Consider the following 24,111-nt stretch of genomic DNA (forward strand, 5'->3'; position numbering starts at 1 on the left):
TTCCCGTGGAAAGCTTACCTCAAACGTAAGAAGGGGCACGACGATGGTCATCCAGCTCAGGGCCATGGTTATGTGTGTCCTGCGCTGCTCGGCAATCACATCCATAGAGCGCAAGAACAAGACGGACCACACGATGTAGTAGAGGACCACCAGGCACAGAAAAGACATGAGAATCCACAGCGGGACACACACAACCTGGGAGTGGGGGAGAGAAGAAGTCTCTTTAGAGCTTCCCACCCGGCCTCTGATGGAAGGCACCTTTAGCACCTTGCTGTGTCTCTCCAGTTAAGGCGGTCCCTCCCGCGAGCTGAATAAGGACGTTCTACCTCCCAGGACTGCTGCGAGGATCGCTCAGGACGGAAAAGGTATGGTATGTTCACTATGGGGCCTGCTGCCACCGTTTATGACACAAACGCTCAGTGAGTCCTCAGTCCCTCTTCTTTTGGGTGACACACAGCCCTGCATCTGGCTCCGCAGCCTCTACTCTTCCAGAGGCCCACCCTCTCACACTCGCTCAGGCTCCCCCAGGCTCTGCTGCCATCACAGCTTCCCAGGAAACGGGACACAGCTGTCACCCTGTGCACACACACAAGATCTCACCCCAACAGACTCTCTTCACAGCCAACATTCCCACAACCTACTGAGGGTACTTTGCCAACACAAATGGAAAAGGGCTCCCCGGAAAGTGTGGCTGCCTGGGCTCCTAAGGATCCCTAACCTCACCCCTACCAAGTTAGTGAGCTTGACAGGTTGATGCTGGATACAGGTTGATGCTGGATACATAGGGCTGCTGGGTCCCTGCCTCCACGGCAAGGGTGCATTCCAAGTATGTTGCTGTCGTACCAGGTAGACCTTGTCTCATCCACACACAAGCCCAGAGGATGAGTTCTGGGGATGCCACTTGGCCAAGGCTCCCCTGTGACACGTCGTCGCCCTCCTGGCCTGCCCCCTGGGACGACACTTCTCTGTTCTCCCTTTTTATTAATTATCTATCATACAGTAGGAAAAGTGACTGTCTTCCTTTAGTGTGCATTCCCTGAGTATTCACACAAGTGTAGATTCGCACAGCCATAGACAGGATGCGGAAGAAGTCTGTCACCCTGCAAAACTCTCTCGTGCTGTCCCTCCACTATCACACTGTCCCACCATTAGCCCGGCAAACACTGATCTGTTCTCTGTCACTGTACTTTTGTCTCTGCTGGAACTTTATGTAGATGGCATCGCGAGACAAGACTGTTGAGACTGGCTTCCCGCCATCCACATAATGCCTCTGAGATTCATCCATATTGTTCCCTCCCTGTATCCACAGGTGGACCCTCTCATTGCTGAGTGCTATTTCATTGTATCGATGCCTACAGTTTGTTTACCCAACCCTCCGCTGCGGATGGTTTCCAGCCCTTGGCTATCACAAATACGGTGGCTACAAACACTAGAGTGTGGGTTTCTACCTGGCTGCGCCCTTTCACTTCCTAGGGTAAGTACTTAGGTGTGGGGCAGCCACATCCCAGGGTAAATGTGCTTTTAACTGCATGAGAAACTGCCAAACCATTTTCCACAATGCCTGTACCATCTGCCTTCCCCCCAGTGACACTGGAGGGTCCCAGTTCCTCTGCATCCTCCTGGGCACATGCCCTTGTCAGTGTTATTGAGTTTCGTCATTCTGAAGCCATGTGTTTCGGGCCCTCATCCTGGTTGTAGTTTGCCTTCCCTAACCTGTAATGACATTGAGCATCTTTTCCTGTGCTTTTTCCCCATGCATATATCCCATTTGCAAATTGTCAACTCTTTTGCCAATTTTTAAAGTAGGTGTTTCTTTTTGCATTTTTGAGTTTTTAAGAGTTCTCTGTATGTTCTGGGTACAAGTCAGTGTTTTGATGTGTGCTTTGCAAATATTTTCTCCCAGTCTGTGGTCTGTCTTCATTTCAATTTTGAGGAAGTCCAAATTTATAATTTCTTTCTCATATGGACTATATTAACAGTGCCATTTCTAAGTACTCTTTGCCTAATTGCAAACCCCAAAGATTCTGTCCTATGTTATTTCCTAACAGATCTATAGTTTCACATTTTCTTTTAGATCTATGATTTGAGTTGGCATAGGAATTTTACCCCTCCTGACCAGCCTGGAGTTTTTGATCGTAGGTTTTTCTGCAGAGTCTATGCACAGCCTTTCTTCCCCCTTTCCCGTTCTGTGATGAGATTCTCCTTTTTACTGAAGTTCCTTCATGGGTGGAATGTTAGATCTCAATAGCCTTCCTTCTTGTCTCTCGCTCACTATGGGAAACATGTACTCAGACTGCTTCATCAACTGGGATCTACAGAGGATGAAGGGCAGAAAAAAATCTTTCTTCTCATTTGTGGAAAGCACTAAAAATTACTAATCATTTTTTTTTCCCTGACAGTATCTTATACTAAAAAATTTGGTCTTGTTTGGACATGTTTCCTCCATGTCACAACAGAAACAGTTTTGAACCCAATGACCATTCTCCAGATACAGCACTGTGAAGTTGAGGATGAGTGGCTGAATAAAAACAAAGGCTTTGGGCAGAAGTGATTATTCCCATCTTTAAGTATGGAGTGTATTTAGCTTCCCTTCGTTTCTTCTCTGCTCCCAATTCTTTACTGTACTTTTTACTTTTTAAAGGTAACTATATTTAATACATAAAATATATTGTATGCAAAATTATACATCAAACAACAGAGAAAATAAAACTGAAACAAAAACACTAGCATGACCTTACCTCCCAGTGGCAATAGAACTCTTCTGCCTTTAGTCTCCATCTTTTTTCCATGCATTTAATAGTGGAAACTATACTGTGTTCTCTAATTTCTGTCTTGCCACTTATCTTTCTGTCTCTGCATCCATCCACCCATTTATTCACGGTTAATTTCAACCAAATGCCCAGTAACTGAAGTCACAGTTTAGAAGCATGACAGATGCCACCACCAGCAAGAGTGTAAATGGGTATGGCTTTTTTTTTTTTCTAGTGAGACAGGGTCTTGCTACATTGCACAGGTTAGTCTCGAACTCCTGAGCTCAAGTGATCAGCTCACCTCGGCCTCCCAAAGTGCTGGGACTATAAGTGTAAGCCACTGTGCCTGGCCAGGTATGGCTTTTGGAAAAGCAAGTTGGCAGTGTAGTATATGTATATAGGAATCTCAAACAGTTCCCAACCTGTAGCCCAGTAACACTATTTCTGGACTATTTCCTAAGAAAACAACCAAAAAAAAAATTAAGGCAAAAATTTTAATGCATAAACATATACACTGCAGCATGATTTAAAATCATTCAGTACTGGCAACAATGGAAATACCATATTTTAGAAATAAGAGGATGGTTTGATACATGCACTTGAAGAATATTTTGTATCAATTAAACTTTAGAAGTCATGTTTATAAAGACCTTTTATTAACATGATAAAATGTTTATGATACAACATTAAAACAAAAAAATCAGGATACAAAACGGTACACACAGTTATATCCCAACTGTTTGTATAAAACACAGACATAAAAAACACTAACCATGTTATCTCCCCATAGTGGGATTATGGGTGACTATTAGGCTATTATTTCTGCTTGTCTGTCTTTTTCAAGCTTTCTACAGTGAATATGAATTACTTTTATAATAAAAAAAGAAGTTTATTTAAGCATTTTAAAAGTTACATACAAGCCAAGGCCAGTGGATGATCTTGTCCAGTCTTAAGGCAATGAATATAAACTGGAGAATGTTGACAGAACACAGGATTTCTAACTAAAAATGAAGAGAAGAATCAGTTAAACAAAGTATAATTTGCATTTAATATTGCAGTAATTTGGTTAACACACTAAAAGACAATACACATTATAATACAGTGTAACTTGTATAATATTATGTTGCACTGGAAACTCCTGATTTTCGGTACCAGAGGGGCACAGCAGTATTACGCCAAGGGGAAATATGGCTCGGCCTGCTGCCTTGCCCCTCTGCTGCCTTGCCCTTTGTGGCCTGAGGCCTGAGCACAGATGAGAACCTTGTTTCCAGGTTCGCTGGGAACACAGGCTAACTGCAATAGACCACTAAGCTTCCTTCATGCCCCTACCAACAATACTGTCTATTCAAAACCATCCTTGTGCGTCCTTCTTCTCATACCTCAGATTTGCCCTTGGATCCCACCCTTTCCTTTCAGGCTCCTTGAGGACCTTGTCACATCAAGCCATCAATTATAGATTCTTTACTGTATCTTTAACCCCACCTATTCCATTGATCCCTCCTAGCAGCACAGAAATAACTCCTTCTCATTAAAAACAAAAAACCCCAAACCAGATAAACCCACCCCATCCTTTGATCCAAGACCCCTCTTAGCCTCAGGTTTCTCTCTGTGAGACAGTAATGAATATGCAAGCCCCTACTATCTCATTTACCATTCCCAGCTTCCTCCATTGTGATCTGGCCTCCACCCCCCATGACCATCAGTAGACAGCTTTCATCAAAGTCACCAATAACCAGGAGACAGCAAAAACACTTCAGCTGGCATCCTACTGATACTGTGGATGAGTCTTTCCTGTTTGCTCCCCTCCTCCTGGCCTTCTAAGATCCCACCATGCAGTCTTGGAGCCCTCTGGAGTGCTCTGGTAATTCCTTCTGTCTCCTTTTCCCCCTCCTTAAATGGTGATGCTCCCCAGAGCCACAAACAGTCTTCTCTCCCCATTAGGGAGACAGACACAAGAACACACATATTTTCACTCACCTGCTGCACCCTGGACTGGGGGAGAAGAAATTTCAACCAGACCCTTGGCTTCCATTATTACCTCCTTAGTGGTGAGTTCTCTCATCTGTCTCCAACTTAGCCTTCCTGCTGCATAGCAAACCCAGCTGTGCATACGCCACTCGGCTCTCCTAGAGGCACCTCAAATGAAGCCAGTCCCAGAGGTCATTATCGCCTGCACTTAGAACCTTATCTCTCCTCTTTCTATAGCCTCCCACGTCACTTTGAGGCACAACAGTGGTCTCATTTGTCAAGCCATGAGCCCGGGAATCACCCTGTATTCTTTTTCCTACACTGTTGCATTCAGTCACCACATCCTGTCCACTGTAGCGTCCAGACTTCTCCTGAATCCCGTGCCCACTTTCTATGCTGATGATGACTGCCTAGTGAGGCCTTCTTCCTCACCATCCCCCTACCACTTCAGCAACCCCTTACTAACCTCCTGCCTCCAGTTCAAATGCCCTGCAGGCTGCTCCTCACTCTGGTAAAGTACATTCTTGCCCACAAAATCGAAATCTGGGACCGGGCCCAGAGCTTCCCAAAGTTCTCAGTACATAGGTACATGAGGAATTTAGTAATTCCTCCATAGACCTCTAGGCCAAAAGAAATCCCTAATGTGGCTAGGAATGTCAACCGTTGCATTGATTTAAGTAATTACGTCTAACCTAGTAAGTATTTCTAAGTAGCCACTTGAAAAAATAATTCATATAAATCTAAAGAAAAATGTTAATATTATTCTTAAATAACCAAAACTAATTCCCAGTGGGATGCGTGTGCCTGTCAGGTAGCTCACCATTTCCCACGCCTTGGAATCAGACAAGGTGCTCCCACTCTTGTCACCTGTTCTTCACCTGGATTTTCACACAGCACTAGCCTTCTGAGTTTTCAAAGCAGCTGCCGAAAACCCAGCTTCTTAAAGATACGACATCACTGAAAGGAATGTAGTGTGGCCTAAAAATAAACCTGTAAACTATTTCAAGCTAGTAGTTTGTATGGTGTCCCAACAAATGTCAGATATTACAGTTCTCCTCAAAATGTCCACTATCCCCTGGTGCCCTGCGAGTGCACTGGGGTGCCTGGGGCACTTCAGCACATGCTCTGCAGGCTGAGGATGTGGCCCCTATTTGGCCCAATCCCTCTGTAGAGGCTCCCTCTCATCTCAACTCCCACAGTTCCTTCCTTTCCACCTTGTGCTCCCGTCGGATCTGAACTGCCACAGTCCACTCAGCTGATGGAGTGTTTCCTGCCTCTAGGCTTCAATGTGTCCCAAAAATGCCATCCCTTTCCTCCTGACACAGGGCTCCCTGGCAGACCCTCAACTCCTCCTTCCCATCTCTGCATGAGCCTACTCCAAACCACCCCCTCACCAACATAGGTACTGTTCTTGCGTCACAGGAGGAGGGAGCTCAGCTCCTGGTATGTTGTTTCTTCCAAGGGCAGGAATGCCAAGAGTGTGAATGTATGAAAGACTGACTTTCTGCAATTCAGGCCCAATGCAGTCCTAGCCCTTGTATAGTTGTCCCTCGGTATCTGTGGGGGATTGGTTCCAGGACCCCCCGTGGATACCAAAATCCATGGATGCTCAAGTCCCTGATATAAACTGGGAATTCTAGGGAGGGTGAAAGTGGACCATCAGATACTCTCCCTCCATAGCTCACTCCTACCTACCAGTCATACCCATGCTGTGGCCTTTCCACCAGCATGAAAATCAGGGAATAGCTCCCCTTGTTCAAGGCCAAACCCTTCCTGGTGCTCCGGGTCCCATTCTCCCTGAGTCCCACAGGGCCTTGCTCCATCACCATCCCTCTGTCTAGGGACCTTCCCCTCACGCCTATACCTGGGGTCCAGGCTTATATGCCTGACCCACCCTACGGCTGCTATGTTTACTTCCTAAGCCAACTGCGGTCTTCTTCCTTCACTCTTTATCCACACAGCTCAAAACCAGGCATCTATAGCCTCTAGTTCTCCCCTTAACCCATCAGTATTCAGCTTTGGGCCCTCAGCTTCTGTGCAGTTATGTAGTTATGTGCCCAGGCTTTAGAGTTGGGCCGACTCAAATGGAATCCTGGTTCTGCCCCTTCGCATGTGGCCATGAACAAATGACTTATCTTCTCTGGACCTACCTCACAGGGTTGTGAATAGTTAATAAGAAAACTACTGCATGTGATGTGCCTAGCACAATGCCTGGCACACAGTAAGTGCTCAATAAACATTATCTGCAATTATTTTCATTACTACTATTACTAGTCCTGGTATTTTATTCATCTGCATATCCCCTATGCTTAGGGAAAAAGGACTTGGCATCCAGTAAATACTTGATAAATGTTTATTGAATGAATAAACAAACACATGGGCACATCAGTATAAGCTAACCAGAAAGCAGGGGAGGTGCTAAATCATGGGGTCTGAGGTGGGGAGATGGTCAGTTTTGAGTGTCAACTTGGCTGGGCTACAGTACCCAGTTATTTAATCAAACACTAAGCTTGGTGTTGCTATGAAGGTACTGACTTTGAATAAAGGAGACTACCCTCCATAGCATGGGTGGGCCTCACGCAATCAGGTGAAGGCCTTAAAAGCAAAAACTGTGGTTTCCTGGAGAGGAAGAAATTCTGTGCCAGGACTGCAGTGTCAACTCCTCTTAGGTCTCCAGCCTGTTCACCTGCCATGGAGATTTCAGACTTGGCAGCCCCACAGTAATGTGAGCCAGTTCCTTAACTCTCTTTATATGTACATCTGTATCTAACCTATCAGTTCTGTTTCTGTCTGATACAGGATATGAAGCTGAGAGAAGGCTGATGTCCTGGGTGAAAAGCTAGTGTTCTAAGTGAAGAAAGAAAAATGGTTATTTCCATTGTCTTTTGTTGCCTTGTTGTCTCATGATGTAGAGTTGTTAATGATCAAACTCTTCCTAACAAAGGGTAAAAAAACTGACATCTGAATAACTGAGCAAAATATTTTACTTTTGAAAACATTCTTTTTTTTTTTTTCTTTTTAAGATGGAGTTTCACTCTATCACCCAGACTGGAGTGCAATGGTGCAATCTTGGCTCACTGCCACCTCCACCTCCTGGGTTCAAGAGATTCTCCAGCCTCAGCCTCCCGAGAAGCTGGGATTATTGGCACGTGCCACCACACCCGGCTAATTTTTGTATTATTAGTAGAGATGGGGTTTCACCACGTTGGCCAGTCTGGTCTCGAACTCCCGACCTCAAGTGATCCGCCTGTCTTGACCTCCCAAAGTGGAAAACATTCTTAAATACATGAAATCTCACCTCTAGTGACCTGTCATGTCGAAAGCCCCAAACACAAGCTGCAACAGACACCGGGGAAACAAAGAACAGCGGCATGAAGACCAGGAGCCAGAAATGGCTTCCTCTCTCGATTCTGTCACAGACCAGAACTTCAAACATCAACAAGAGCAAGTGGATGCCCACTGCAATCAACATGGCTTTAAACTCCACACACGTTTCTCCTTCTGCTCTAAAAAGGGAGAGAAGAAGAAAACACCCTCATTTCAGAATCTCCATTATAAGCAAGCAGTTCAGGGCAAATACCAACTTATACTGATACTTTGAATTTTACTTGAAAATTTGACAAAAGTAAGGGAAATCAGGTAGAAAGCTAACTTAAACCTAAGCTTTGGTAGGCAATCTCTGAAACATCGAAGAACTACTACATAATACCAAATGAACATTACAACCAAACCAGAATTTAATGTTTTAACTGTATAGGCATATTCTCAAAAGTAATAGCCAGTTATTTCCCTGACAATGTACATAAACACTTCTGTTCACATCTTTAAATTCAACAACGAGTTACTTCCAAGAGTATTCAAGCTGATTTGCTTCTGCTGCTAAAACCAGGCAAATACCCCTTAAGTCTCACGATCCTCATTTTTCAATGAATTAAAAACCATGTAAACCATCCTTCACACAATATTATAAAAATAACTCTAGTTCTATGAACAAGTGCCGGTTATATTTCAACAAGATGGTAGTAACTATTGTTAGGTGCTATTTTAAAATGCAAATAAAACATATAAATGATTTTCATTTTCCTTTCTATTCCATTAAGATACATTAACACCTGCAGATGAAAGAGAAAGAAGAACAAGAGTTAAAACTGTTCTCAAACAAAATCAGTTTAATTAGTTAAGTATCATACACAATAACCTTAACAGATCTACAATTGAGCAATGGTAAGGCCAGCAATCAGGAAAAGGCTCTATAATGCATTTGAAAGGCCTACAATGTTTATTCAAAATACAGATGAACATTTATGATATGCATGTATTGTGGGTGATAAATACACCAGAAGTTAGATCACAGAGAAAATGCTATCAGAGGTTATTCCTGTAGGACCCAACCGTGTTCCACTGGTTAATGTTAACACGAGAATGACCACGCCTGTACATTCCTTATTCAACCCCACATACACAATTCCTTTCCTTGCTCCAAGCATCTTAAATAAGACCAACAAAGAGAAGTTTGAATATATTCTAAATATCAATTAGTAGAACCTAAATGTTTATTTAACTTTGCATTCTTTGAGAAGCAAACATTAGATTATCTGAAATATCTCATAAAAAAAAGAAAACATATACAGCCACACAGGTCATCAATCTTTCAAAACAAAATCTAAGAACTTTGAAACGGCTATACATGAATGTTCCTCACCTGCCAAGGCTCTCTGTGTAACTGTTTTACAGTTCTTAGACATGTATGTGATATGGAATTTACATGATCTGAATCATTTTTATATTTAGTAAACAAAAATTTTAAAAGTTGATGTAGTGGCTGGACGTGGTGGCTCACACCTGTAATCCCAGCACTTTGGGAGGCCAAGGTGGGTGGATCACCTGAGGTCAGGAGTTTGAAACCAGCCTGGCATGGTAAAACCCTATCTCTACTAAAAATACAAAAAAATTAGCGGGCATGGTGGCAGGTGCCTGTAATCCCAGCTACTCAGGAGGCTGAGGCAGGAGAATCCCGCCCAGACGGGGCGTGGAGGTTGCAGTGGGCTGAGATCAAGTCATTGCACTCCAGCCTGTGGACAACAAAGAAGCCGAGGAAACTCAGGTCTCAAAAAAAAAAAAAAAAAAAAAAAAAAAAAAGTTCAACTTTACACTTTTCCCACACGAGCAGCTGCCTTCTGGGAATTCCTGTACTCCTCATCTTCCCAGTGAAGGTTCATAATAGCCTCCCAGTCTTAAGTCCCCCTTTTCCCTTTATGTAGTTACAGTCTCTGTGGCAGAGAAGGGAAAGTCTCTTGCAGGTCCCAGCAACACCAGGCTGCATGCTGGTGTGAGCCAACTCCCAAGAATTTGGGCCAGCAGAGGTATCCAAGAGCAGGGAGGGCAAGAGGTGGAAACAGTAAAGGGTACTCCTCTCCCCTGCCCCCAAAGGCTCTGCTTTCCTTCTTGGCATCCAACCCTTGACTTTCCTCATTCCCCAGCTGCTGTCTGAGGGACTCATGGTCTCCTGGCCAAGCCACCTCCCTTACACTACTAATAGTCCTAAAGCTCTGGGACTAGGAGGGTGGGACAATGGGAGCCCCAGCTTCAAAACTGAATTGGAGACAGATCTTTCATGACCAAACATAATATGAGTGTCTTTTCCTAAAAACAGGGTGGTTTCATGCTGCTTAGTCTAGTATGGCATACCAGTTCTGTATTTTGGGTACATTTTGGATTATACAGGTATTTGTGAGCTGGCTGGCAACTTACCCCCCAAATGGCACTGCTTTTGTAAGAAACTACATACCAAAGACCAAATTTTCAAAAACACAGAAGAGATCTGTTAGCTTATACTATAGTTCTAAGACCCCAGATAGGCAGAAAATAAAATGGTCCTTACTTCATCAAAAGTGAGAAAAGTCAAGATATTGCTCCCTCATGCTAGAGACCAATGAGTTGTATAAAGCAGTATTACCGATATTGAGGATTTCGTGCCCAGACTCCAGTTCCAACTGAGGCTCCAACAATGACCATTAACTTCCACAGCCATATTGGAGCAAAGACAGCCCAGTAACTCCACTGTATGATGCCATCCAAACGAAGGGCCAGCAGCACAGAGAACAGCAGCAGACAGGCATAGATGAGGAATTTACTAGGAGAAAAGTAAAACGATTAAAGAGGATTCACTTTCACAAATATGTGACACTGAAATGGGGAGCAATAAGAGCCATATTTGTCAGCATGTAAAAGGAGTCACTAGCTTAACCAATCATTTATTGAAAAGGTCTATGGGGCAGACATAATGTGTTAGGAATAAGAGAAACATAAAGAAGTCTAAAATAAGTCTCCTGCTTTCCAAGGCTTCCTCATAGAAGGAAGACCACACAGAAACATATAATACAGCATGATGTTTGTGATGAGAGCTTGGAAGAGGAAATACAGATTGTGTCTGAGGCACTCAGAAGCAGAGAAGTGGTGACCCTGGAGCTGGTTCCAGAGGGCAAGCAGAAAGCTGCCAGGCAGGAAAGGAAGTGAGATGAGGAAGTATTCCAGGCAGACGGAACTAGCTATACCAAGACACAGAGACTGGAAAAGGCTGATGTGCTCTGAAAATGGTCAAGTTCTATCACTGACTGATTCTATTTCTAAAAAGGCAGCCATCTGTCATATTCATATGGCATGAACATTTTAGTATATGTATTATACTTTCTATGAATGAATAAATTACACATACACACATGCTCACGTCTCATATAAAAGGGAATCGCTACTGAATATGTCCTTGAAATAATTAGAAATTATACTCTTGAGGACCTCTATTTCCAGCCTTGATTTAATAATGGGAATATAATTTACCTTCCCGCCTAAATAAGAAACTTGATACCATCTACAAAAGAACAGTTTTCAGACATTGACAACAGGCAGTGGAGAACAGGTGAGAGGGAGGAAACAAAGGAGGTAAACCCCACTATTGCCGCAGTTTGCAGATCAGAGGCAGCTTCCAGGCTGCAGCAAGAAAGTAGTTAAAACTCAACCCTGTCAATAACTATATTAAATATAAATGGCCAACTGAAAGACAAAGATGATCGGATTGGATTAGTAAGCAAGGCACTATATGCTGTCTATAAGAATCCCACTTTATCTATCCATAAAGACACAGACAGATTAAAAGCAAAAGGAAAGAAAAAGTTATACCAAATAAACACTAACCAAAAGAAAGCTGGAATGACTATATTAACATCTGTTTAAGTCTTCCATTGCTGCTATAACAAATTACCACAAACTTAGCAGCTTAAAACAATGTAAATTTATTATCTCACAGTTCTATATGATAGAAGGCCAGATGAGCTTGGTTGGTTTCTCTACTCAGAATCTCACAAGGCTGAAATAAAGATGTCGGTTGGTGGAATGCTTATCAGGGGACTCTGGCAGAATCCACTTCTAAGCTCATTCAGGTTGTTGGCAGAATCCAGTTTCTTGTGGTTGTAGGACTGAGGTACGTGTCTCTTTGCTTGCTGTCACCCTGCAGTTGATCTTAGATAGTAGGGGCTTCTATTGGGTCCTTGCAAATAGGCCCCTACATCTCAAAGCCAGTAACAAGCTATAGCATATTGAATCTTTCTCATGCTTGGGATTTTTTTCTCACTTCTGCCATATCGCTTCTGCTTCCAGTGAGAGAAAGTTCTCTGCTTGTAAGAGTTCATGTGATGAAACTGGGTCCACCTGGTTAAGCCAGGCTACTCTCCCTATTTTAAGGTCCATAACTGTGGTAGGCAGAATTCTAAAGAAGTTTTCCAGGATTCCTGTGCCCTGATTATTCAATCAAACAGTAATCTAAGTAATACTGTGAGGGGACTTTGCAGATGGAATTAAGGTTACTAATCAGCTAACTTTACAATAGGGAGATTATACTGGATTATCCAGGTGTGCCCAGTGTAATCACATGAGCCCTTAAGACAGCAGAAGAGTAAATCGGAGAGATGTGGTGGAAGAGAGATGAGGCAGAAGTCAGAGAGATTCCAGACTTGAGAAGGATTCAGCCTGTACTTCTACCTTTGAACACAGAGGTAAGGAACCATGAACCAAGGAATGCAGGCAGGCTTCAGAAGCTGAGAATAACTCACAGCTGACAGCCAGCAAGGTAAAGGGGACCTCAGCTCTACAACCCCAAGGAACTAAATTCTGACAATAGCCCAAATGTGCTTGAAAGCAGATGAATCCCTGGAGGCTCCAGAAAGGAATAGAGCCCTCCTAACACTTTGATTTTGACCCTGTGAAACTAGGCAGAAGACCCATCTGAGTCATGCTGTACCCGGACTTCTGACCTAAAGAACTGAGAGATAATAAGCTTGAGTAGTTTCAGTAATTTGTCATGGTAACAGCAGAAACTAATGCTAATAAATATATCTTCAAAGTCCCCTTTGCCATGTAAAATAACATATTCACAAGTTTCAGGGCTTAAGGCCTAAGTATCTGTGTATTTGTGGGGGTGGGGCATTCTGCCTACCACAACATAAGACACAGTATATTTTTGAACAAGGACTATTTCCAGGGACAAATAGAGGCACTTCGTAATGATAAAGGGGCCAATTTGTCAAGATCTAACAATCATAAATGTTTATATGCCTAATAACAAAGTTTCACAATACATGTAGAAAATACTGATCAATCTAAAAGGAGAAATAAAAAAAATCAAACTGTTATAAATGGAAATTAACATTCCTTTCTTAGTAACTAACAGAACACATAAACAGAAAATTACTAAGGATATATATGATTGTAGCAACACTATCAACCAACTTGACCTAATTAATATTAATGAGTTCTTCCCAACAAAAGCAAAATACAGATTCCTTTCAAAAACACATGGAACATTCACCAAGACAGATTGAATTCTGGGCCATAAAACAAGGCTCAACAAATTTAAAAGGACTGAAATCACACAAAGTAAATAAGCACAATGGAGTCAAACTAGAAATCAACAGTAGAAAAATATCTGGAAAATTCTCAAAATACTTGAAAATTAAATGCCACACTGCTAAATACTCCATAGGTCAAAGACTATGAAGAAAATTGAAAAATATTTTGGATTAAATAAAGGCAAAAACACAATATACCAAAATTTGTGAGATACACTAAAGCAGTACTTAAGGGAAATTTTAGCATCAAATACTTACATTAGAAAAGATATCAAGTCAATAATCTAAGATTCTATCTTATGAAAATAGAAAGAACGTGGAGGTAAGGAACCTCCATGTAAGAAAGGGAAGGAAATTTTAAAAAAGTAAACAGAAAGAACAAACTGATAAATATAAGCACATTAATCAATAAAATACAGTAAAAAGGCATTAGAGAAAAAAATCTATGAAACTAAAAGCAGTTTCTTTGAGAAAATAAGAAAATTGGTAAATCTACAGCCAGAGTAATCAGTAAGAAAGAGTAGGCTCAAATTATTAATATCAAGAATGAAAGCAGGGATATCACTACAAATCCTAAAAATACTAAAGGGATAAGTAGGGGATATTATAAACAACTTTATGCCAGGAAATTTCTTGAAACAAAGACATGGAAACTGCAATTCTAGTTAAAACTTTTTTCACAAAGAAAATGTCAGGCCATGGCAAAATCTACCAAACATTTAAGGAGGAAATAGCAGCAATTCTTCACAAACTCTTGCAAAAAAGATGAGGGGGGAACATTTCCCAATTTATTTTATGAAGCCAGCATTACCCTGATACCAAAACTGACCAAGAAAGAAAACTACAGACCAATATCTCTCATGAACAGAGATGCAAAGATCCTCAAAAGATTTTAGCCAACTGAATTCAGCAATATATAAGGATACTACATTATGACTAAGTCTGGTTTAGCTGGGATTGCAAGATCACAATCCTGGATTAATATCTGAAAATCAGTTAGCAACCTTCGTGGTATTAGTAGGCCGAAAAAGAAAAATCACATGATCATCTCAATAGTTGTTTAAAAAGCATTTGACATAATTTGCTACCCATTCAAGGTAAAAGCTCTAAACAAATTAGGAGTAGAGAAGCATCTATGAAAAACCTGTAGTTATAATGCTTAATGGTGAGAGACTCAATACTTTCCCCTTAAGACAGGAAACACGGCAAGTTTGTCCACTTCAACGCATCTATTCAACATTGTACTAAAGGTCCTAGCCACAACAATAACATGATAAAAAGAAATTAAAAGAGTATAGTTTTGAAAGAAAGAAGTAAACCTGTCATTATCTACAGACAACATGATTTTCTGTGTAGGAAATCCTAAGGAATCTACGAAAAAGCTAGTAGATCTAGTAAGTGAATTTAACAGAATTGAAGGATACAAGATAAATGTACAAAAATTATTGCATTTCTATATAGTAGCTATGACAAATTGGAAACAGAAACTTAAAAATATATATCATTTACTGCAACTTTCCTATAAATTTAAAACTATTCAAAAATTAAAAGTTTATGAAAAATCCACCATTACAATAGCATCACAAATATAAAACAGGGACAAACGTAACAACATATATGCAAAACCTATATACTGACAACTACAAAACACTGGTAGGACTGTGGGGAAGCTAATAAACAATAGAAATTTATTCCTCACAGTTTCAGAGGCTGGAAGTTGGAGATCAGGATGCCAGCATGGCTGGGTTCTGGCAAGTGCTGTCTTCTGGGTGGCAGATGGCAGACTTCTCACACCCTTCACATAGTGAAAAGAGAGTGAGCTAGCTCTCTGGTCTCTTCTTATAAGGACACTAGTTCCAACCATGAGGGTTCCACCCTCATAACCTAATCACCTCCCAAAGCCCTGTCTCCAAATACCATCACATTGGGGATTAGAGTCAACTTGTGATTTTTGACGGGACACATTCAGTTCACAACTGCCTAGAAAAATTAAAGATCTAAATAAATGGAGAAATATACTGTGTTCATAGAACACTCACTACTGTTAAGATTTACATCCTCCGTGTATTAGTTTCCTATGGGTGCTGTAACAAACTACCACAAAATTGGTGACTTAAAATAGCACATATTTATTATCCTGTAGCCAGACATCCAAAAACGGTTTCTCTGGGCTAAAATCAAGATGTCAGCAGGACCTACTCCTGGAGACTCTACGGGAGAATCTATTACTTGTTTTTTCCAGAGCTGTATTCCCTTGGTTCATGGCCCCTTCCTCTATCATCAAAACCAGCAGCACAAAATCTTCAAATCTCTCTGTTTCCACCACACTGCCTTCTCTTAATGTTATCTCCCTCTTTTAAGAGAACCTGTGATTGACTGCATTTATTCCCCACTTGGATAACCCCATCATCTCAAGATCTTTAACAGGTTCCATGGAAGTTGGTATCTTTGAGGGCCATGATTTAGCCTACCACACACACCAAATTAACCAAATTATTTTAAAGAATCAATGCAATACCAATGAAAATTGGAAGCCAGCAGGTTCTTCTGTAGAAATTGACATACTGACTTTAAAAGTCATAATGGAAATGCAAAGGACCTAGAATGGGCAAAACAATTCTGAGAAAAAGCAAAGTTGGACAATTTATACTATGTGCTTTCAAAGCTTACTATAAAGCTACAGTAATAAGCACAATGTAGTACTGGCATAAGGATAGATATATAGAACATACTAGAGAGTCGGAAAACAGACCCACACATATTGAGTCAGTTAATTTTCCACAAAGGTGCCAAGGCAATTCAATGGAGAAATAATTATGTTTCAATAAATGGTGGTACAACTGGATAAATGAGGAAAGTACACCTTGACTCTTAAACTCACAACATATACAAAAATTTATGTAACATGGATCATAGACCTAAATGTCATATACACAACTATAAAATGTCCAAAACACATATGAAAAAAAATACTTGCAACCCAGGGTTAGGCAAACATTTCTTAGATGGGATATGAAATTGGACTTCTCCAAAATGAAAAACTCTTACTCTCCAAAAGATATCTATCATTAAGAAAATGACAGCCAAGCCACAGACTAGACGACCATACTCTGAAAACACGTATCTGACAAAGTAATCTGTATCCAGTATATAAAAAGGACTTTTACAACTAAAAAAATAAGCAAACAAGCCAATTAAAAATGGCCAAAAAATTCAGAGACATCCCATCAAAGAAGGCATACAAAAAGCAAATAAGCACACAACAAATACTCAGTATTTTCAGGTGTTAGGACAATGCAAATTAAAACCACAATGAGATAAGATTACACACACACTAGAACTCTTACATATGCTGGTGGGAATGCAAAATAGTACAGCCACTTTAGAAAACATTTTGGAAGTTTCTTATACAGTTAAGTGTACACTTCTTCTATGGCCCAGCAATCCCACACCTAGGTATTTTACTCAAGAAAAATGAAAACATATGTCCACACAAAGACTTGTAATCAAATATTCAAAGAAGCTTTATTCATAATTGCCACTGGTAACAACTCACATATCCATAACTGGTGAATGGTTAATCCAATTTTGGTATATCCATTCAATGGAATACTAATCAGCAGTAAAAAGTAACAAACTACGGGTGAAAAGAACAACTCTGATGAATCTAAAACGCACTATAAGTAAAATAATTCAGATTGAAAACACAAGATACTGTACAATGCTACTTATTTGACATTCTGGAAAGGGCAAAACTCTAGACACAGAAAACAGATCAGTGCGGTTACAGATAAGGAACAGAAAGCTTAGATGTTAAATAACTTGTCTAAGAGCTCAGAGTTGGGAGTCAAACTCTTTGACTCCAAAATCCTTTTAATTCAGTATTATACTAAACAAGTTTTACACTGATAAATGAACATGTTCAGAAAAGCATCTGAATAAGTATCTGCTGAGTAGCTAACGGGTCTCCACTCGGGAAGATTAAGGATAGTCTTTATACTCTTTTGCTTATGATATCTGAGTTTTCTGTAAGGTATGTGTACTATTTTTGTACTATGAAAAATAACACAAGAAACTTCGATTGGAAAAAAGGGAGGAGGGTTGTAAGAAGATGGGACCTACAAAATTAAACTCAGAAGCAAGCCTCTAAGAGAGAAAACTATGCTGGGAAGACCATGAGATTCAGAGGGGTTGCTAACAAAAATATACATAGCATCACTGTGTCATAGTATTCTTACCTGTAAAGTTAGGGCAATAATATGTACCCCATAAGGTGGCTACGAATATAAGATAATGAGTATAACAAGTGCTTTGTATAAAGCACTAAGTCAGTGGCTCTCAAAGTTTTTAGTATCAAAAATTTTGACGTTTAACTCTTAAAAAGGACTCCGTTTCAGTCTTAACAATTACTGAGGATCCCAAAGAGCTCTTGTTGATGTGGGTTATCCCTATTGGTATTTAATATTTCTGATACAGTGGTTATTCAAAAAAATCTACTCTTTAAAGGTAATAATAAACACATTACATACTAACATAAATAACATTATTTAAAAACATTTCCAAATCCAACACAAATTTAGTGAGAGCAGCAGCACTGTTTCTACAGTTTAGCAAAATTTTAAATGTATGATTTCATAGAAGACGCCTAGATTCTAATATCTACATTGACATTCATTCTGTTGCAATACATTGTTTTGGTTCAAGTATATGAAGAAAATCTGGCCTCACAGAGATGTGTAGTTTGTAGAAGACTATGTGCTCGCAAACGAGACGTTCCCAATAAGTCCTGCTCTTGCAAATGAAGCAGGGCGTTGGGGGCTTGTTTATGTGTAAACATCTTGAAAATCCAGAAAGTCAGGGAAAGGTCAGAAAAACAACAATGTGTCTTGTGACTTGGCAACATTCCACAAACGACTGTATAAAATAAAGCAGAGCACGCCATTCGAGGTGGCCGCCATGTTTGTCTTGTCTTGTGTTGTCTTGTGTGTTCATTCCTTTGTTTAGGAAACACGCGGACCCCAACAGTAGTTAGAAAAGAACTATTTTAATAGCTCTTTCAGATAATGGTAGATATTCAACAGGACACTGAAACTCAACAAGTGGTAGTTTCTTAAAGGTTAACTGCGATGTGGAATCCGGAATCATATCAATGACCTTTTTGTACTCTGCTACACTGAAATCCACTGGTCTCTCTTATACTTTCAGTGAATCTTTTATCCCAGCATTATTATATAATACAATGTAGGTTGACTGGAAAATATTGGTTTACTGAGTTATAAAGAGCTTTCAAATGTCGACACATTTCATATACAATAGCAAAAAAATATCACATTACTTACCATCTCCACCGACTTCATCAGAAATATTTTAAGTACTGGGAGGCTGTCAAACTCATGGTAGTAGATACAACTTTTCAAAAATTCTGGTTTCCCCATGAAAGATCAAATTTTACCATTTATAAAAAATACCATGAGTTGTTTTCTTTGAAGGTTTGCTTCTTGCATTTTCAAGAAAATGTCTGTCAAACACCATAACACAAATAACCACAGTCTTGTCTGTCAGTTATCCTTCCAAAATGATACTCCATGAAAACAGCAGCTTGTAACTCAGGCACACACGTTTTTCCTTAAGTCAACCACTGCATTTCAGCATACAACAAGCCTTTATGCATTGTTCTCATTTCATCACATGGAATATTAAACTAGATGTGCATTCAGGGGTCAAGATTAAATGAGATTAATATTTTTCTGCTTTATCAAGGACATTCGTAAGTGAAGCTGGCATTTTTTTTAACTGCAAGTCCAGCATGTGGTGGTGAAGAATCCAGTGACAGAAGACTAGTGTAGCTGGTGCCACTGTCCTGATTTGTGCTCTGGCACCAGCTGTTTGACGCACCACTTTTGCACCACCAGTGCCAATGTCGACCAAGGCAAAGAATGTCTTAGTATTATTATTATTTTGACTTTGCAGATACCTGGAAATGGTCTCAAGGCCCACCTCCAAGGTCTGTGGAAAACAGTCTGACAACCAGCGTACTCAATACGCATTAGTTAATATTATTAATACTCGAAAACAAAAACAGGCTTTTACAAGCTGCTACAAAGAGAGGGAGAACATTTAAAGAAACCAAGATAAAAATGACTTCATCCCTTAGACTTTGGACAAGAAGAGAGCCTGTGTCAAGGTGGGGTGGAGTAGGATTCACAAGTTAATAGAAATGGATCACCACAAATACAGTGCACAATTAGTAGAGGCAGAAGTTTTCTCTCTTAAAGCAGAGGGGAATATTCCAAAATCTAAAAAAACAGAGCCAATTTGTCAACTAAAGCCTGTGGCTACAAATATAATTATCAGAAACAATGGACTTGAAAACACACAATTTAAAAGAAATTAGTGGATACAAACATTAACAAATGCTAAGATAATGAAAGACACAGGATTCATATGTAAATTAGATAATAGTACAGGTAATTTTTATCCTAAAGGATTTTCAGACTATAAATAAAAAAATAGACTGCTGGTGGTGGTTGGGGGGGTAAATGCTGTAAGCTAACTTCATTATCCTCTGTGAAACAGTTTCCTTATTTAATAAAAAAAGAGAATAGTGGAACTAAAGAAAAGGGAAGTACCAAAATGTTTTAAATGCTGGAAAAGTGATTATTTATGTGGTTTTTGACATAATTTAAAGGAAACTTAAAATTTTATGTCTATTACATGGAAAATAGAAAAGAAGATAAACTTACAAAAGGACACACAAAACATAATTCATGATTCAAATACTAGGGTTAGAAAAATATACATGGGCTGAATGTTCTTTTATTAATTTCCTACTGCTGCCATTCAAAACTGCCACAAACCTAGTGGCTTAAAGAGCATAAACCTAGTAGTTTAAAAAGCATAACCCTTACAGTTCTGGAGGTCAGAGTCCAATATGGGTCTTGCTAGGCTAAACTTAAGGTGTCAGCAGGACTATGCTTCTGAAGGCTCTAGGAGAGAATGTTTCTTTGCCTTTTCTAGCTCTAGAGGCTGCCACATTCCTTAGCTCATGGCCCCTTCCTCCATCTTCAAAGTCAACAATGAAGAATGCAGTCCTTCTCATACTGAATCACTCTGACCTCCTTTTCTGTCTCCCTCTTCTATATTTAAGGACCCTGTAAATACATTGGCCCCAGCCAGAGAATCCAGAATAATCCATCTTAAGGTCAGCTGATTAGCAAACTTAATTCCATCTGCTACCTTAATTCCCCTTTGCCATGTAACAAAACATATTCCCTGGTTTCATGGATTAGAATGTGGACATACTTGGGGGTCATTATTCTGCCTACCACACCTCTATAAAAAGAAAGCTTGCTTCCTAGATTAAGAAAGTAAATCTGTTACATTCAAGAGTTACACTTGGAACCAAAGTCAAAAGTCGAACCAACTATCAGAAATCAGATGACAGAGGTTTAGCACGCCTGGATAAAGATAAGAGCAACAATTTACTATCTTTAAAATGAGATAAATTAGATTTCAAAGCCAAAAGTATTAAAATGCCAAGAGGACTAATAAGGAAAACCTAAATAACAAAAACCTAACAACATGACCATGGAATATGGAAATAATTTTAGAAGTTTTCTTTTTTTTTTTTTTTTTTAATTTGAGACGGAGTCTCGCTCTGTCGCCCAGGCTGGAGTGCAGCTCACTGCAAGCTCCGCCTCCCGGGTTTATGCCATTCTCCCGCCTCAGCCTCCCGAGTAGCTGGGACTACAGGCGGAGCTTGCAGTGAGCTGAGATCCGGCCACTGCACTCCAGCCTGGGCGACAGAGCGAGACTCCGTCTCAAAAAAAAAAAAAAAAATTACTAAAATACAATTGAAACATAAAAACACCTGGGCAGCTGCCAAAACAAAACTCAGAGAAAATGTGTTCATTTCAAATGTTTAAATAAAAGTAGAAAACAAAGAAAAAAAAAGAGGCAAAGGAAAACTAGTAAACTGAGTTTCTAAGAAATTTGGGGGGAAAGCCAAGACATGAAAATAATAAAAGTAAAAGTAGAAATATAGATATGAAAATGAAACTGATCAGTAATCCCAACAGCTGGCTTTAAAAAAAATTAAACTACAAAGCTGATCAAGTAAAACAAAGTAATATAATCAGAAAGTTCAAAAGATGCAATTCATACACATTCCTAGTTGGGGAAAGAGAATAGTATCTTAACTATATCAATATATTTGGAAGCAAAGTCTAAAAGGTGACTGCATAGCCAAAAGGAAATATCAAGCCTGATTTGCAAGAGAATACACAATAATTATGTGCAATAATACAGTGATAAGAAAATGCATTTACAAAAATAAGTTACAGTCATAGCCTAAACTACTTTGAGTTACTTTTCAAGAAATATTCAGACCAGATTCCAAATATAAAAATAGACTGCTTAATTCTCCACAAACCTGGGAGAATTGGGAGGTTCCGGTTTAACATTAATCACTACTTCTTAAAATGCACCTTTCCAGTTACACCTTTAGAATGGATTTATTCCACTCTCATTTGAATCTGTAGTGTTAGTATATTATGAATCACTAAGTAGTGTTACCTGGTGTCCTCTCTGAAATTTATATGGAGCTTTCTGCTCAGGCTCAAATTCCCTCTCTCCAGTTTGCAGGGTTGGGAGAATAGGTAGAGAAAAGGAAGCAGGGAGGGAGAGAATATACATAGCAAAGGAATGATGACTCTGACTGTAAAAGTTCTGGTATCTGTTTTCTGCATATCATAAGAATGCAGCTGGACTCTTTTTAGACCTATCAGTTTTTTTCCAGTGGAAGCTGCTGGCTTCCCTGGAGCACATACACGCGCCTTAACACATGCCTGCATGCACGTACACACGCACAGGCACATACGCACACACAAACTTTGGATGGCACATCCCAGTTTACAGCTTGACAGCATGGCTCCAAATGACAACCTGACATTCTCACAAACTATCAAGGGAATTGCCCCTCTTACACCTTATTAACCAAATTTAAAGTCTTTTAGTGGATATTTTAGCTGGTTTTATTAAGATGAAAAATGTTTAAGAGCATTTAACCAGTAGATACAAAAAAGCACAAAAGCCAAATAATAGCAGAGCCCACGCCAGTAGGAAGATCTGCATTTAAGTTCCTCAACTGCTATTCATCAGCGGTGTGGTCTTGGGTAAGTTATTTTCCCCCAGGTCTGTTTCCTCATCTGATTCCTCATATACTGATTCATTAAGACAAGGGTATGTGAAAGCACTGTGTAAATGATACATTTTACCCATTCTAGTTTTAGCAGTACTATGAAAGACAAAAGTTCTGCCACACTGTAGGTAACAATCTTGTTCAGTAATCATTGTTGTCACTATTAGGTTGGAGCTGACAAAGTATGAGTCTCCACTTATAAAGCATCTATCTCCAGAGTCCGAGGCTTTTGTCTTAAATTCCAGTCACCTTGTACAGGCATGACATATCAGGCAAAATAATTAAAAACTCAAGCTCCATATTAAAAAGCTTAACTTCTGGAGTCCTAGGAAACTATCTAAAACTCCTTCAATTCACCGTCTCTCCTGTACAACAAAGATTTCCCAGTGGTAGATGTCTATTTGTACTCAACACCCACTCATTCAGCACCTAATTCAGCACCTCCAAATCCTGGCCCTTAAAGAACACAGCTAAGAACAATGTGTGTATAATTATCAAGTAATAGGAGTGATATTTTTAAAACTAGAAATTATACATTCAAATGAGATTTCTCTCCTTTAACCAGTCCCCTTGGGAGGCAATGCAGTAATTCCAATGGTACTTCATTACTCAAATCATCTTTGAAGCTTTTTTCTTGGAAGCACCTTAAGAACCTGCAGTCTGATCTTCTGACTATCCCAAATGGTACTACATTTTCACTGAGGGTGGATTCGAATTTTGGAAATGGCAGTCAGTCAGAGCCAAGGTTAGTGAATAGGATGTGTGATCAAACTAGGTGGAACTATTTTGGTTGAAAATGATAGATGATCATAAAGCAATGAGATGGATCCTCTTATGTGATATGTAAACTGACTTTAAAGGGAATTCCAGATGAGTAACAAGGAGTATGAACGATGGAATAGGTTTATACATTCTCTTTCCCCAAGTAACTTCTTTGAATGACAACACTCATTTGGATGTATAAGCGCCACTAAGAGGTTTGTTTTAATTACTTACAATTTGTAAATAGAGGGTTCCTTAGTATACTGGATCTACAATGTCATGGGGGAAAGGAGTTGTCACTTAACTAGAAATACAGCATGGCATGCAGGAAAGAGCACAGGCTTCATGAGACTGACGTGGATTCGAATCTTGACTTGGATTCTTCCTGTCTGAGAAACTTCAGGGAAGTCACAAGCTGTCAAGACTTTAAAATAAGGCTGATATCTAATTTTGCAGGGTTGTTGTAAAGATCATGGATAATGGATGCAAAGCCCCTACATTGGGCCTGGCATGTGGTGGGTACTCAAGAAGT

The 24,111-nt window shown here is 39.9% G+C and overlaps 1 protein-coding gene across 3 annotated transcripts in view; it reads right to left on the reverse strand.

The window, feature by feature from the left end:
- The window catches only part of LOC101012141 (transmembrane protein 185A), a 33,455-nt gene that overhangs the window by 3,694 nt on the left and 5,650 nt on the right, over window positions 1-24,111 (reverse strand). For 2 of the 3 annotated variants that reach the window (XM_031660677.1, XM_031660678.1), the window contains exons 2-5: window positions 10,675-10,851; window positions 8,017-8,224; window positions 3,668-3,751; window positions 19-195 (exon numbers count right to left, since the gene is read on the reverse strand). In XM_031660677.1, coding sequence (XP_031516537.1) covers window positions 19-195; window positions 3,668-3,751; window positions 8,017-8,224; window positions 10,675-10,851 — 646 coding nt within the window. The remainder of the gene's footprint in view (window positions 1-18; window positions 196-3,667; window positions 3,752-8,016; window positions 8,225-10,674; window positions 10,852-24,111) is intronic. The other variant, XM_031660679.1, reaches the window with a different exon arrangement.

Source organism: Papio anubis, chromosome X, assembly GCF_008728515.1.
Source record: "Papio anubis isolate 15944 chromosome X, Panubis1.0, whole genome shotgun sequence".
In the NCBI taxonomy this organism is placed as follows: domain Eukaryota; kingdom Metazoa; phylum Chordata; class Mammalia; order Primates; family Cercopithecidae; genus Papio; species Papio anubis.